The 17,121-nt window shown below is 37.1% G+C and overlaps 1 protein-coding gene and 1 pseudogene across 3 annotated transcripts in view; both read left to right on the top strand.

Annotated features, from left to right (window-relative positions):
- Positions 1-17,121, top strand: part of GABRA3 (gamma-aminobutyric acid type A receptor subunit alpha3) — a 369,596-nt gene that overhangs the window by 320,598 nt on the left and 31,877 nt on the right. For all 3 annotated transcript variants that reach the window (XM_016214085.2, XM_016214084.2, XM_016214086.2), the window contains exon 8: positions 6,983-7,135. In XM_016214085.2, the coding sequence (XP_016069571.1) occupies positions 6,983-7,135 (153 nt within the window). The remainder of the gene's footprint in view (positions 1-6,982; positions 7,136-17,121) is intronic.
- Positions 11,790-12,250, top strand: LOC107537967 (uncharacterized protein KIAA1143 homolog pseudogene; annotated as a pseudogene).

Here is a 17,121-nt window from a genome sequence, read left to right as displayed (position 1 = left end):
ATAAATGGCCTTTATTATGTTGAGGTATGATCCCATTATTCCCACTTTGCTGAGAGTTTTTATCAGAAATTGGTGCTTGATTTTGTCAAATGCTTTTTCTGCATCTATTGATATGATCATATGATTTTTGTCCTTTGTTTTGCTTATGTTAAGTATCACATTTATTGATTTGCGGGTGTTGTACCAGCCTTGCATCCCCGGAATAAATCCTACTTGGTCGTGGTGTATGATCCTTTTAATGTATTGATGGATCTGGTTTGCTAGTATTTTAGTGAGGATTTTAGCATCTACATTCATCAAGGTTGTTGGTCTGTAATTTTCTTTCTTTGTAGTGTCTTTATCTGGTTTTGGGATTAGGATGATGCTGGCCTCAAAAAAGAGTTTGGGAGTTTTCCCTCCTCTTGAATTTTCTGGAATAGTTTGAATAGAGTAGGTATTAATTCTTGTTTGAATGTTTGGTATAACTTGCCTGTAAATCCATCTGGTCAGGACTTTTGTTTCCTGGGAGTTTTTTGATTACTGCTTCAATTTCATTAGTTGTTATCAGCCTATTCAGGTTGTTTGACTTTTTTTGATTCAACTTTGGAAGGTTGTATGCTTCTAGGAATTTGTCCATTTCACCCATGTTGTCCAATTTGTTTCATATAGTTGCTCAAAATATTTTCTTACAATCCTTTGTATATCTGTTGGTTCAGTTGTTATATCACCTCTTTCATTTCTGATTTTATTTATTGGGTCCTCTCTCTTTGTTTTTTAGTGATTCTGGCTAAAGGTGCATCAACCTTATTTACCTTTTCAAAGAACCAGCTCTTGGTTTCATTGATTTTTTGTATTGTTTTTTTTTAGTCTCTATGTCATTAATTTCTGCTCTGATCTTTATTATTTCCTTCCTTCTACTTCCTCGGGGCTTTTCTTGCTGTTCACGTTCTAGTTGTTTTAGTTGTTGTGTTAGATGGTTCATTAAATCTTTTTCTTGTTTCTTGAGATAGGCCTGTAATGCTATGAATTTTCCTCTCAGGACTGCTTTTGGCATGTCCTATAGATTTTGGGTTGTTGTCTGTTCATTTTCGTTTCTTTCCATGAAGTGTTTGATTTCTTCCTTGATCTAATTGGTAACCCATTCATTGTTTAATAACATGCTATTTAGCTTCCATGTGTTTGAATATTTTTGATTTTTTTTATAATGGTTGATTTTTAGTTTCATGGCATTGTGATCTGAGAAGATGCTTGATATGATTTCAGTTTCCTTGTATTTGTAGAGACTTGCCTGTGCCTTAACATGTGGTCTATTTTTAGAATGTTCCATATGCACTTGAGAAGAATATGTATTTTGCTGCTTTGGGGTGAAATGTTCTGTAAATGTCAATTAAATCCATTATGTCTAGTGATTCATTTAAGGTCTGTGTTTCCCTGTTGATTTTTTGTCTTGATGCTCTGTCTAATGCTGATAGTGGGGTGTTAAAGTCCTGCACTATGATTGTGTTGCTGTCAATCTCCCCCTTAAAGTCCCCCAAGAATTTTTTTATGTATTTAGGTGCTCCTACATTGGAAGCATAAATGTTTATAAGGGTTATTTCCTCCTGTTGGATTGATCCCTTTTTTATTATGTAGTGACCATCTTTGTCTCTTGTTATGGTCTTTATTTTGAAGTCTATTTTGTCAGAAATAAGAATTGTTACTCCAGCTTTCTTTTCCTTTCCATTTGCATGGAATATTTTATCCCATCCCTTCACTTTTAGCATTTGTGGGTCTTTTGCTCTCAGTTAGCTCTCTTGTAGACAGCATATATATAGGTCCTGTTCTCTTATTCATTCAGCTACCATATGTCTTTTGATTGGACTATATTCCATTTACATTTAAAGTTACTATTGATGTGAACTTATTTAATGCTATTTTTCCCCTTTATGCTGATGTACCTTTCTCTCACTATTCCTTCTTCCTCTTGCAGCAGTCTTTTTATCATTTCTTGCAATGCTGGTTTGGTGGTACTGAACTCCTTTAGCCTTCCCCCCCCCCCCCCCCCCGGGAAGCTCTTTATTTCACCTTCAATTTTAAATGATAGCCTTTCTGGATATAACAATCTTTGTTTCATGTTCTTCATTTTCATTACTTAGAGAACATCATGCCACTCCCTTCTGGCCTGAAGAGTTTCTGTTGAAAAATCGGCTGTTAGCCTTATGGGGTTTCCCTTGTAAGTCACTGCTTGTGTCTCTCTTGCAGCCCTTAATAATTTTTCTTTGTCCTGGACATTTGCCATTTTAATTATGATGTTTCTGAGAGTGGGTCTCTTTGGGTCCCTCTTGTTTGGAACCCTCTGTGCTTCCTGAACTTGTGTGGCTTCTCCCTCGCCAGCCTAGTGAAGTTTTCTGTCATTATTTCCTCCACCAAGTTCTCTATCCCTTGCTGTCTTTCCTCCCAAAGCTCCCTTAGACTGTCCTCATGCTTTTTATGTGTTTTTTTTCTTTTTGCTGCTGTGATTGAGTGTTTTTTTCCACCTTGTCTTCTAAATCACTTATTCTATCCTCTGCTTCATTGAGCCTGCTTTTTAATTTCTTCCAGTGTATTCTTGATATCAGATAAAGCATTCTTTATTTCTGTCTGATTTTTGTTCATATTATGTATCTCTCTTTTCATGTTTTCCCTGAAGTCCTCGATCTTATCCTCTATTACCTTGTTTTTCTCTTTAAGTTCCTTGAACATCTTCATCATTAATCCTCTGAATTCTGTTTCTGATAACTTGCTTAACTCCATCTCATCAAAGACTTATTCTGGTGATGTTTCCTTTTCTTAAATTTGGGGGTTGTTTCTTTGTCTTCCCATTTTGTTAGGTCTTAGTGTTTGTATATATATATTAGATATATTTGCTGTCTCCCATTCTTGTGGGGTGGGATTTTGTCTTGTGAGTCCAGTGAAACCCAGAGGTGTGTTTTCTTTATTCTTCTGTGCTCTTTGCTCTAGGCGTGTCCTTTTTGTGGGTGTCCCTTTTGTTGTTTCTTCATGTTCTCCTGTTGTGGTTGGGTCGATTGTCATTGACCAGTCCTTGGGAGGACTCTCCTCTCAGGTTGCCTAACTGTGGTCTCAGCCTCAACCTCATCATGTAAGCTGTTGTACAGGTGCTGGCAAGGCAGGACAATACACAACTAAACTTCCAGGAAACAGGGGTATCTTACAAAATATCTTGACTGTCACAATGAAAACAACCCGAGTAAAAGTAGAACTCAGAGAGTGAAGAGAGAACACACACACACACACACACATACACACAAGAAAGAAAGAAAGAAAGAAAGAAAGAAAGAAAGAAAGAAAGAAAGAAAGAAAGAGTAATGCTTTGAGAGAGAGATGTATATTATTGTTAATAGTGATGAAAATTTAGAAAATAATAATAAACTAAAATGTAAAAAATAGAGAAGTTACTGGGAGATAACCGAGACAGAGAAAAGATTCTGAAAGAAAGTCCAGCAAAAAATTAAGGGAGAAAATAGGAATAGGATAACATTTGAAAATGAAAAAATAAAAATACAATAAAGAGAATAAGAGAAGCTAACAATCGAAGAAAAAAACAAGAAGACAGAATGGAAGATAACAAAAGAGTGAAAGAAAAGAAGAAAAAGAAAAAAGAAGAAGAGAAAAACAAGTTATGCCAATGATTGAGAGGAGAGAGCAAGATAAAGCCTGGGCAGGGAGGGAGTCCAGTAAGAGATTTGGTGAAAACTATAGAGAAAAGCAGTAAACTTGTTTATAATGATAAAGTCCCTGTCATTAAGCAAAGGTATCAAGAAAGTCTTGATAGTGGAAGCAAGGATAAAACAAAACAAAGTAAATAAAACAAAACAGAGTAACAAAACTAAAAACAAGCTAAGCAAGACAAAATTCTTTTATAAAAAATAAATTTAGTTAAAAAATGTTTTTTAAAAAATTTTTTAAAAATTATTATAAAATTTTAAAAAGAAAAAAAACCCCAAATTTTCTCCCCTTTCTCTTCTTTTTAAGGGAAAAAGAAACAAACAAACAAACACACACATAAAAACCCAAAAACAAAACAAACAAACCAAAAATAACAGAAGAAAAATAGTCAATCAGGTGAGTTTCTTCTGGGCAGCTTATTGTCTGTGGCTCTTTGTTTTGTGAGCTGATTTCCGTTGTCCTGGGAGGTACTTGTGTATCAGCTAAAGTAAAGAGTCGTCTAGGTTTGGCTCTGGTGTCCTTAGGTAGATGGTTGATCTGAGGCTCTCCGAGGACCACCTCCTCTTGTCAGCTATTTTGTAACCTTGTAGTTGCCTGGTCTTGCTCCAGAGTCTTCTGTAGACTCTTTAGGGTGCAGGGTGGCTAGTGTAGCTCAGGGTATGACTCCCCTTAGAGGTTTTGCTGTCAGGCGCTCACTCTGCGGGAGTTAGTCTCTGCTCCACAACCAACTCCTCAGTCCCTACCCTGTCCTCCGATTCTAGTTCCCCAGGCACTGGCTTGCTGCAGTTTCAGACTGATTTCAGCCTGTTGCCTTTTCTGTATGGGCTGTTTCAGCAGCCTGGGCTCAGTTGGTTTGATTAAAAAAATATTCCAGGGAGCCCTTTGCCTGCCCAGCCCCCATCAGGGGTTTTCTGCTTTTCCTCCAGTTACCAAACAACAGTCCCTGAAAGTCTTATTCTCTTAATGTCCTCCTGTGAGCTGCTCTCCCTTCCCCCTCATCTGTTCCCTGTGGGTGTGCCTGGGGCCTCAGTGAGGGAGACCAGCTCCTTTCTTACTGGGGGCAGTGCTCCCAGGCAGAGGGAGAGGCAGGTGGGCTCCCCCCCCTTCCAGCTCTGGTTGGCTGGTTGCACCAGGCTCACCCCTCAGACGCTCTACCATGCAGACCCCAATCCCAGTTTCCACTAGTCTGACCTCCCAGTGCAAGGGGGGAAGGTGGGAACCAGTTCAGTGATCAGAATAAAAAAATGCACAAAGCAACACACAGGCAGAGAGTCCACCCTGCAAGGTACTGCCAAAGCACCCAGTGGGAAGGGACCCAAAGTCAGCTCCACACAGCTCCCTGCACCACTGATCTCAACAAAGCTGGGGCAGCTTCACGCTCCACCACAGCACCCCTCAGGGCTGGTCACAGATCCCAGACTCTCCCCAGCAGGAGCTCAGGGCCACCAGGGCGCCCTCAGGGCTAGTCACAGATCCCAACCTGCCCCGCACCACACAGATTCAATGCTTTCTGGGGCTCAACACAATGCCTTACAAGGAGGCAGAGGGTCCCTGTGTGCAGCTGCTCAGTGCAGTCCTCTGGTCCCTTACTACTAGGGTGCCACACAGTTTAGGACAGCCCTTCCTATGGTTGGCACCCCAAGCACTAGAAACCTTGTTTCCTAGGAAGGCATCTTCCCTTCTTCATGGGCACACCCTCCCCTGAGTTCCTCTGCCTTTTGCACTGGACGCTTCTTGCCCTCTTGTCCACTCTGAGTGTGAGATCCTTGCTTTTGGATGCTGGTGCACACTCCCAAGGAGAGGGAGGTCTGCAGCCTCTAATCCTCTGGGCTCGGAGCCCAGCACAGGCTTCAGGGGGTCTCCCCTTTTCTACCCCCCTCTCTTACCAGACTCTATGATTTTTCTTCAGTGCTCGCTACTCGCACTCCGGCCACTCAGGTATGTTTCTCTGGTTTTTCCAAAATGGCTATGTAGTATTTTAGGAGTAAATTGAGTCAGTGGCTGGGAGCGGGGGCGCTCTGCTGCTTCTCACAGTGCTGCCATCTTCCCTCTCCTGTGTGTCTCTCTTTATAAGAACATTAGTCATAGTGGATTACAGCCCGTCCTAGTCCAGTATGACCTCATCTTAACTAATTATATCTGCAACAACCCTATTTCTAAAGAATGTCTCATTCTGAGGTACTCAGGGTTAGGACTTTTACCGTATCTTTCCAGGAGACACGATTCAACCCACAACAAGCAGGAAGCCCAGTCAGAAGATATACATTGGGAAGTTTTCAGAATTTAAGGTATTATTTAAAGACACAGACTGAGAATGCAAAGGCAGTGAATAAGACAGAAAAGAGTACAAGTACAAATCCTGACATCCTCAAGTGTTTAGAAATTTAAAGGAACCAACCAGCAAAAGAGACTGGAGAGGTAATGACGTAGGAGAGAAACTAGAAGAGCATCATGGCCTAGAAGTTTGGTGAAGAAAGTCATTTCAGGAGGATGGAGTGCTCAATTGTGTAAAATCCTTCTGAGAAATCCAGTAAGAGTGATAATTAACTATTGAATTTAACAACAAGGGGTAATAATTAGTGCCTTCCTTACAGGATTGTTGGAAGGGTATAAAGTAAATACTCCAAAAACACTCAAACTTTTTTTGGCATATAGTAAAATCTTAATAAATGTTCAGTCTTATTTTGGAGTGGAGTGATGAGGGCCAACTTACATTCTGTTGTGTGAACCTTTGGTTGTAACCTAATAAATCCATTTGAACAGCAGAGCATAGTGGTTAGGAAGCATAAACTGTGGAGCCAGCCCATCTAACCTTGAATTTGGGCTCCACTACTTACTAGCTGGGTAACCTTGTGGATGTTGCTCAATCTCTCTTTGCTTCAGTTTATTGACCTATAAAATGAGGATAACAATAGTACCTATCTCACAGGATTGTTGTAAAGATTAAGTATTTTAAGGATATGAAAGTTCTAGAAAAGTGCCAATCACATAGCAAATTCTGTAGAAGGGATTATTTCTTATTAAATGTATTTAAATGAGGACACTAATTTATTTGAATGACTTTGTATCAAAATTGCTCTGAGCAAGCTGTGTTGGTACATTGTTAGTATATATTTTCACCAAAAACCCCCACAAAAAACCTCACTACTAGATGAAACCTGGTTTCATGAACTTGGGAGGTGCGGGGATATTTTGTTTTGAATGTAAGGTTAAGGAGCTTTGTGAACTGAATTGGAAGCCACCTTCAACCTACAATGTTTGTTCGGCTACACACTACTTAATTTTATTCTCTTTCCAGGAGAATATGTCGTCATGACAACCCACTTCCATCTCAAGAGAAAAATTGGCTACTTTGTGATCCAGACCTACTTGCCATGTATTATGACTGTCATTCTGTCACAGGTGTCTTTCTGGCTCAACAGAGAATCTGTCCCTGCCCGCACAGTCTTTGGTGAGTGTTGTTTTATGGAGAATAAGGGGTAGACATTTCCAAAATGGAAATTATGGGCACTCAGAGTAGGCATGAGAAGGTTGAAGAACCATTACTGGAGATAATGGGAGCAACACCTTAGCCCAGCATTAGTGACTGAGTCATTAGATCCTGGTATTTCAGACAACTGAATTCTTAACAAGAAGGTGGGAATAAGAAGAATGTTGAAGTAGTAAGGTTATTGCAGTACTTACTATCTCAGTCAGGTTTGCTCCAGGAGCTGGTGGGGTTTGGAGAGTTTCATGAAAAAGAGGAAATTAATGAGCAGAGCTTGAAAAGGTGAGGGGTAGGAAACTAAGCTGACAACAGATAGGTGGATTGGGAGCAATTTTATAACCCATTTTTTGTATGCACATGTAACTTCGCTGCTTCTCCTGTAACCTTTTTGAAATTATGAATTATCTGATATTTAGTAAAGGCTACACAGAGTTTGAAGGTTTTTTTTTTAATAGTACCTATACTCGGAGAAATTTTCTTCAATATGAATTTACTGATGTCTAGGGAAAGACTTGCATATCACTAGCACTTTTCCCAGGGAGACTTATAGCATATAAAAATTTTTCTGTCTGGTTTTTCCACTGTAAGACATTTTAGGAGATAAATGTTAATTAACTGTATTAGTCTACAAAACTGCCTCCATGGCATGGTGGATGTGAGTCATATACTTGGATGTCCTGCATACCCATACAGAGGGCCAATATTTCCTACCAATATACTGAAGCTATACAGTGTAGTTAAATAGTAAATGATGTTTCAGAAAGAAGCAGCATTTTAGGTCGGGTAGAGGAGGAAATAGCAATGGAGAAAGAGAAAGAGTAACCTATAAAGTAGGAAAAATAAAAGAGAAGGGTGTGACGTTATAGAAGTCAAGAGAGGAAGACTGTTTTAAGAAGCAGGGAATAATCATCTGGGGTGAATTCTACTGTGAGTTTAGGTAAGATGCAGATAGAAACTATCTATTGGTTATGGTGATATGATTGGCTGTTAGTGATTTTGAAAAGAATAGCTCTAGTGAAGTGAAGGGTACAGAATCTATATAGGAGTAGACTAAAGATTCCCATATTTGAAAATATAACAAACTAAATACCCTTAAAAAATCTTTCTTTACGAAATAATAGAAAAGCTAGCTAAAACATAGAAAACATCCTTTTGTAAATATCTGAGCTCATAAGAAATTAAAGGAAATAATCATCTGGGGGCTCATATAGGGACTCATATAGTATAAGGAACTGAAAACTGGAGTGTTAATCATATGAGCTGATATTATTGTAGCAGAAAGATTTGTGGATGGACTACTAATTTTGCTAAGTAAGAGTTTGAGTTTTAAGTTTACACAAGAAAGATTTTGAGCCTGAGTAAAGTTAAGGGTTAGAATTAAGACTGTGGTAGGCTGAATAATGATCCCCAAAGATATCCATGTCCTAACCCATGGAACCTGTGAGTGTTACCTTATGTGGCAAAAGAGACTGCAGATGTGAATTAAGTTAAGGATCTTGAGATGGGGAGATTATCCTGGATTGTATAGATGGGCCCTAAATGCAATCACAAGTGTCCTTATAAGAGTCAGGCAGAGGTATACTTGACTACAGAGCAGAAGGCAATGCAATGAAGGAAGCAGGAGAGATTTGAAGATGTTATATGTTAGCTTTGAAAGAGAAGGAGGAGGACCCTGCCAGTGTGACTCAGGGGTTTAGCATTGACCTATGAACCAAGAGATCACATGCCCAAGTTGTGGGCTCTATCCCCAGTAGGGGGTGTGCAGGAGGCAGCCAATCAATGGCTCTCATTGCTGTCTCTCTCCTTTCCACTCTCTGAAGTCAAGAAAAACATATTTAAAAAAAGAAAGAGGAAGAAGGGGCCTATGAGCCAAATAGTGCTGCTTTAGAAACTAGCAAAAGCAATAGATTCTCCCTCTAGAGCCTCTAAAGGGAGTGAAGCCCTATTGACACTATGACTTTTACCCAATAAAACTGACTTCTCGCCTCCAGAACTGTAAGAGGATATATCTATGTTGTTTTAAGCCACTAAATTTGTGGTAATTAGTTAACAGCAGCCATAAGAAACAAATATAAGAATTCATCCTATAAATCTAATACCATTGAAGGGTTATGTCCTCATTGCAAAAGAGCACTAGAAAAATATAGTAATCAGTACAGGGAGAAAATAAGGAAACATGTCTGTTTTGGCCTGGGCTCTGTAAAATATAGGATTCCTTAAAAAATTATTTTTTAATACAAACGTGGCCTCATGTGAGTTTAGAGTTCATATTTACACTAACTGTATTGATGTAAACCTCCAAGATAAAACATTAATTTAAAAAGTGATTGGAGAATTTTTATGTAGGAACAAAGAGCCAAGAATAGCCAATAACCTCCAGCAGAAGAAGAACCAAGTTCAGAGTCTTGCCCCACAAAATGTCAAAAATTATTAAAAAGCTATAGTAATTAAGATAATGTGTTATTGGCACAAAGTCAAAGAAGAATAAATAAATGAAACACCATAGAGAGAGTAAAAATATACTCACATATATGAAAACTTGATTTATGACAGGGATAGCATTGCAGAGAATTAATTTGAGATTAATAACGGTCTTAAATATAAAAGCTAAAAATATAATGCTCTTAGAACTAAATATAGGACAATATCTTTTCAACCTTTGGAAGGCAAAAATTCTTTAGTACACAAAAAAATTATAACAGTGAGAAAAAAGAATAAATTTGACTTCATCAAAATTATAAATTTCCACTCATCAAAGCATAACATTAAGAAAACAAAAAGGCAAACCATAGACTGAGAAAATATATTTTTTATGTGTACAGATATGACAAAATATCTATTCCACAAATGTAAAGAGCTCCTTCAATTAAAAATTAAAATACAAAAAATCCCTTTTTAAAAATTAGAAAAAGACATAAATAGACACTTCACCAAGAAAATATATAAATACCCATAAGCATATGAAAAGATAGATAACATCATTTTATATCAGGGAAATGCAAAGTAAAACCACATGGAGAAAATCACTTTATAAACACTGAATGGCTAAAGTGAAAAATACTGACGATTCCAGATATTTGTGAGGTTGAGGAGAAATTAGAACTCTCATACATTGTTGGTGAGGATGTAAAATGGTACAACTACTTAGGAAAAAAAGTTTGGTTGTTTCTTATAAAATAAAAAGTACATTTACCCTAGGTATATACCCAAGTGAAATGGACATATATATCCATAAAATGCTTATATGAAAATGTTGATTTGCACAACAATATGGATGAATATGAAAAATTATGTCAATCTAAGAAGCCAGACACTAAATAGTACAAAATATATGGTTTTATTTATATGAAATTTCCAAACAAGCAAAACTAAGCCATGGTGTTAGAAGCCAAAACAGAGCTTTCTTCTGGAGTGGTGGGTTGACTGAAAATGGGCATAAGGGAACTTGTTGGTGTGGTACAGTGTTCTATATCTTATTGGGGTAGTAGTTATACAATTGTATACGTTTGTCCTAACACTTTGAAGTGTACAAACTATTTTTATTATATATAAATTATAATACAATTAAAAATACAGGTGTACTGAGACTACAAATGTTTGAAATATTCGAACTTCCACATAGCTATGAAGAATATGTTTAAATAGATGAAAGAAACATGAGAATTCCATCATATAAATGGTGTGTGGGGAATGAGTATGCATAAGAGAGCAAGCACATTGGAAATGCTAAAACTGGAAAACAGACTAAACTCAGTGGTTTAGATATCATTAGTAGTGAGAACCCATGAACTGGAAGAAAAGATCTAGAATGAGGCCCAAAAAGTAAAAAAAATGTGTGAAATACGTAAGAGAGAGAAACAGTGTGTGATTTATTGAAAAGGTCTAACATAGAATAATTGGAATCCTAAAAGGAGAGACATGAGAGAATGGTACAGAAAGAATTTTTGAAGAGATAAAGGCTGAATGCTGTCCAAGCCTGATATAGGACACAAAGGCACAATTACAAGAAGCCCTATGAACCTGAATAGGATAAATTAAAAGGCATACAGACAGAAACACATTATAGTGAAATTTATGAAAACAAAAACCAAAGAGAAAAATCTTAAAAATAGCCTGGAAAAAAAATACATTGCCTTTAAAGTCATAATAAATAAACTATCAGCTGGCTTCAACAGAAACAATAAAGACATTTTCAGATTAAAAAAAAAATCAAACACTAAAAATTCATTATCATCAAATTCTCACTAAAGGGAGATCTTCAAACAAAAGGAAAATTATCCCAGAAGGAAGGTTTAAGATACATTTTAAAAAAATGAACATAATAAATATATGGGTAATGCTAAATGGCTACTGAATGTATTAAATTATAATAGTGATTTATTGGATACACAATATATTTAGAATAAAAGATTAGACCATAATATAATCTATATAATTTGAGATTGGGATACATGGAGATAAAATATTCTAAGTACTTTCACTGTCAGGGAAATGTGTAAAAGTACCAATTAATATTTAATTTTCTTAAGTCAAAGATGCATGTTGACTAAAACTCTCATATATCTGATGGGAATGTTTAAAAAGCCATTTGGGGAATCAGTGTTTCCCCTCAGCGGCCATGAGCAAGCAGAACCAGGTGTCTTACGTGTGACTGGCTGAGCCGGCATTCCTGGCTCGCTTCAAGGAACGGGTCAGCTACAGGGAAGGGCCCACCTTAGAGACCAAGAGAATCCAGCCTCAGCTCCCAGATGAGGATGGTAATCACAGTGACAAAGAAGATGAGCAACCCCAAGTAGTGGTTTTAAAAAAGGGAGACCTGTCAGCTGAAGATGTCATGAAAATTAAAGCAGAAATAAAGGCTGCCAAAGCAGATGAAGAACCAGCTTCAGCTGATGGAAGAATCATGTATCAAAAACCAGTCAAGCATTCCTCAGATGAAAAATATTCAAGTTTAACAACAAGCTCAAAAAAGAAAAAGACAAAGATGAAATAAACAAGCAGGACTCAGTTAAAGGGAACACGCACAGGCAAATCAAAAACAGTAGTCTCCTTTCTTTTGACAGTGAAGATGAAAATTAATAAGTGTATAAACATTTTGGACTTAGTCTTCAAGAGCATATGGGGTGTTTTGAAAAATATTTTTTCCTATTATAAAGATAATACAAATGCATTATAATGCATTTAGAAAATACCAAAAAATTTTAATAAGATAAAAATAGTGTCTATCCATCAGGACCCCTTTAAATGAAAATGTTAACTCTATAGATATCAACTAGTATTAACACTTTGTTAATTCCCTTGTGGGGTGTGTATGCATGTAAATTATATTTTTTAACAAAATTTTGATTATATTGTGTCTGTTCTCTATCCTGCTTTTCAGTTGACATTATATTGTGCGTATTTTTCTGGGTCAGTAAAATGTAAAAAACTGACATTAATAGCTACAGATGATTTTGTAATTAAATAAATCTCCTATTGTGTTGTCCTCATTAGCAAAACCCCACTTTGGGTGGAGGAGACAATAATGTGTGTAGTCCAGAATATTTCTCAGCTCCTGCTATGGGAAGGCCTATGACAGTTCTGGCAAGTTTTGAGATACAAGTGGATTTTGTACAAGTAAGGATCTAATACAAATAATCTTGATACAAATTAGGATCTGATGTATAACATGGAGACTCTAGTAGGTAAAACTAAGGAGAGAGAGAGAGAGATACAAATGGAAGTGTGCTTAATAAAGCTACTAGGGTTTTTGACACATAAAGACAGATTTGGCAAACATGTACCTTTGTCCAGTTTTATTGAGAAATAATTGACATAAGTCAGTGTATAAGTTTAAGGTATACAGCATAATGGTTTGACTTACATCTATTGTGAAAAGTATTAAAATATTTTTAAAGCTTTTGATCCTCACTTTCACATTGCTTTCTAGAGAGGCTTTTACCATTTTATTCATTTACCATCTACAGGAGCCCACTTTGCCTCATCCACGATAACAGTGTACCAACCATGGGCTGGAACCAGCCTTTTCATTTTTTTCAGTTTGATGTGTTGAAAATGGTGTTGAATAGTTGAATTTAATTGACATTTGATTTGCCAGGGAGGCTAAACTGTTTTTCATATTTATCACACCATTTTGTATTTTTGTCCAATTAACTTTTCATTTCCCATTAGTAGTCATGTTTTTCTTCCTAATTTGTAAATTATATAATCTATCTTTCTTGTTGTTAAAAAAAAGTAAAAAATGAAAAAAGTAAAAAACCACTTGGTAGTCTCCTATAAAATTAAACATATGCTTACTATATAATTATGCAGTTCCATTCCTAGGTGTTTACCAAGAGAAATGAAAGCATATACTGACACAAAGTCTAGTATGTAAATCTTCCCAAAAGCTTTGTTCAAAACAGTTAAACACTGGAAATAGTCCAGATGTCCATTAATAGGTGAATGGATAAACATACAATGGAATACTATTCTGAAATTAATAGGAATGAACTAAAGATAGATACAACAATGTGAAAGAACCTAAAGAATATTATGCTGAGTGGAGGAAGCCATACACAAATGAGTACATACTGTATGATATTTATATGAAACTCTAAGGGGAAAAAATCTAATCCAAAGTGAAAGAAAGCAGAGCAGGGTATTTAAAAAGAATGAGGTGGTTAACTGGGGCCAAGGAGGAGCTGATATGGTCTCAAAGGAACCTTTGAAGTAATGGAAGTATTCTATAGATGACACTTATGAGAGAGTGTATAAGGATAAGTGGTGATGGAAGGAGACTTGACTTGGGGTGGTGAACACGCAATACAGTGTACAGATTATGTATTGTGGAATTGAGCACCTGAAAGCTGTATAATTTTGTTAACCAGTGTCACCCCAATAAATTCAATAAAAAGGAAAAAAAGAGTGGAGAGCGGTATCAGCAAACAGAAATATCACAGGAGCACAAATTACCACACGGCTATGATAGTGTAATGGACTAAGGAGTAATAAAGATCAAGGAAAATATGGACCCCTACCACTGGAGCTATTGATTCTGAATGATCAACCACTTTTTGAGAACCAAAATGGTATACACAAAGGAGAGTCAGGCTTCACTTAAGCTCAAAACAGGAATTTGCATTTAGAGAAAAGGTTGAGAAGATAGGTGAATTTGCTTGTCATAGAGCAACCGAGTTGGGGCGTTAGAAGAGTTTGGGAGAAAAGTGTTGTAGAGAAGGAATGGGGCACTGGGTCATATTTAGTAATGTACTTCGTAAAACAGATTAAACCTGACTGACAATGAATTAACAAAAAGGCTTGCCCCTGTAGTGGTATCTTGGTATCTGAGCTCAACAGGTTTATGAAGCATGATTTAATTCTGATTATCTCCTGGGGAGAGTGAGTACTGATTTTGAATGCTGTAGTCTGAAATGTTTTAATTTTTGTATCCCTAGAACTTAACTCTGCAAGACACAAAATAGACAGTTAATCTTGGGGGAAAAAAGAGAATAAGAAGTATATTATTGATAATAACAACAACACTATAGTTACCATTAAAAAGTACATTGTTAAGTCAGATGGGAGCAAATATTGTGCAGTCCATGGGCTGTAGGCTGGGCAGAGCAGTTCCACTCATTACACATCCACTACTGCACTGTGTTCAAGGTTGAGGAAATAGAGACATTACCCATGGCCCCCGCTCTCATGCAACTCCTGGTTTGCTGTAATAGACTTGTTATTGAAGAAATATACTAGACTTTTAGAAGTACTCAAAGGAAGTGAGACAGGGCAGTCACAGAAAACTTTCTAGAAGAGTCTTGAAAGAGAAACACTCAGTGGCATGCCTGGATCTCTTTTAAAATGCCAAACCTCTTTTTCCATCCATGAAGTATACCAAATGCTTTATTGAGGATACTACCAGCTTTGAGTAGCTAAGAGCTCCTCACAAGATGGCAGTTCTAATTAGCCCCCCTAGAGGCTAGAGCTCTAAAAGTCTCTACTGAGATATGGCACAGAAACATTTGCGTTTCAGTTTAGTTCTCTCTATCCATGCATTGTCACAGTGCTGTGAATGTGCCAAGGATGGGCAACTGCATATGGTGATAATCATAAATAAGGTAACTTGTTTCTCACATGCATTATTCCTTGCTCTGTGTGGTCAATGTGTTACTGAACTTTGGGTCCATTCTCAGAGCTTATAAGGCTATAAATTCAGATAGTTTGTTAATACAGACTAGCTATGTGGTTGACTCACTTTCCAATTTGTTAAAAGGTGCTCCTTTAGGGTGTCTCTGTTGAAACTGTACTGTCTCTTCCAGTCTGGATTTTCATTTGTGTAGCAAATGTATTATATTAGTAAGGCATTCAAGGAGGCAAAATATGAGAGGAGGCCCCAGAGGCTACAGCACACATGGCTGATTCTCTGGGTGGAGTTGATAGTTCATAGGCCTCATCTGCTTGCTTTTTTATATAACATCTCTCACCCAATTAGGACTTCCTTCCATACCCTATTCGACCTACTTCATGAGGCTCACATTCCCATCCTCTTGAGCATTCCAATAGTCAAAGGTTCTGACTATTCTCCCTTCCCTAAGTCTGGATGACTCTGAGTGCAACAACTGCTTCATCACCATTCTGGGGGATAGAGACTGTAGGGAATATTCATAGAAGGGGGGATGAAGGCAGAGGGAAATTAAGGAAATTGCCCAAGATAAAAAACAAGTGACAGAACTCAGAACTTCTGACTTCTAGAATAGGTATTCGAGACCTGAATATTATTGCTATCAATTATAAAATTATTCTAATATTATTTAAAATGTGTTTATAATTATACTACTATAATTAACCATATACTTATGACAATACTATTGTTAATGATAACAGTAAAATTAAGGGTGATGTTAATTATAGAAGCTACTATTTATTGAGTGATTTACCATGTGCCGGATATTGTGCTATGGGCTCTGTAAACATCATATTACTGGAACTCTCAACAAATCTCTGAGTCTGATATCATCACACACATTTTACACATGATCAAATTGAGGCTGAGTGGGGTAAAATACCTTGTTCAAGGTCATATTAATAGCAAGTGGTGGGATTGCCAGACTTTCAGTCTTGTTAACCACAACACTATAGAGCTCAAATGTATATCTAAAATTTGAACAGATTAGAAAAATAAATAAATAGAATTAAAAGTGAATAAAGGAAAGTCTTTAATTTAGGTTAATAATACCACCAAGAAAAAGAATCAATTGATCTAACAGCGAACTCTGGTTTAGCAAAAACTCACGAGAAATAACTATTGGAATAGCTTTGGTTGTCCATGCAGCTCAATAGGACCTAGACTCTGATACAGCTAAAGAACCATTCTCTGCAACAGTTTGTTGCATTATTAGGAGAATAGTGTCCACAATAATGGAAGTGAATATCCTACTGACCTCAAACCAGATCCTTAGTCTTAGGCTCAGTTCTGGGCTGTTTAGAAGAGAATTACCAGAATGAGGGAAGAGGAGAAAGAGAAGGAACTGGCCATGTTCATTCTGGAGATAAACAGATTCAAGAGGAACCATAGTGACCCTCTCCAAGTCTTTGAAGGCTTGTTCTGGATAGAAGGGAACCAGCTTTTCTCTCCTGTGTTGCCAGAGAAAGAACTCTGAGATCAGTCAGTGGACCAGAAGTCAGAGGAAGGCAGATTCAACTCATAAGTTTTCTCTAATTAAAATGCTCTCTTACAATAAAATATGTTATCTACTCCTCAATAGAAATGTTTAAGAAGAGGCTAGAGGACAACTTTTTGAAATGTACTAGAGATTCCTATTACTGTAAGATTTGGGATGGGGTGGCTACTAGGTAGAAACATCCCACTTTGACATTCTCTGTTTTTTACTTTAAAGGGCCTGTTTGAGTGGGAGGTATAGCTCCTCCTTTTAAGTAGAAAGTTGGTAATCTTATCAAGTATGCTCTAA

Source organism: Miniopterus natalensis, chromosome X, assembly GCF_054644295.1.
Source record: "Miniopterus natalensis isolate mMinNat1 chromosome X, mMinNat1.hap1, whole genome shotgun sequence".
NCBI classification, from domain to species: domain Eukaryota; kingdom Metazoa; phylum Chordata; class Mammalia; order Chiroptera; family Miniopteridae; genus Miniopterus; species Miniopterus natalensis.
The sequence above is the reverse complement of the archived record's forward strand: the minus strand, read 5'-3'. Positions and strand labels throughout refer to the sequence as shown.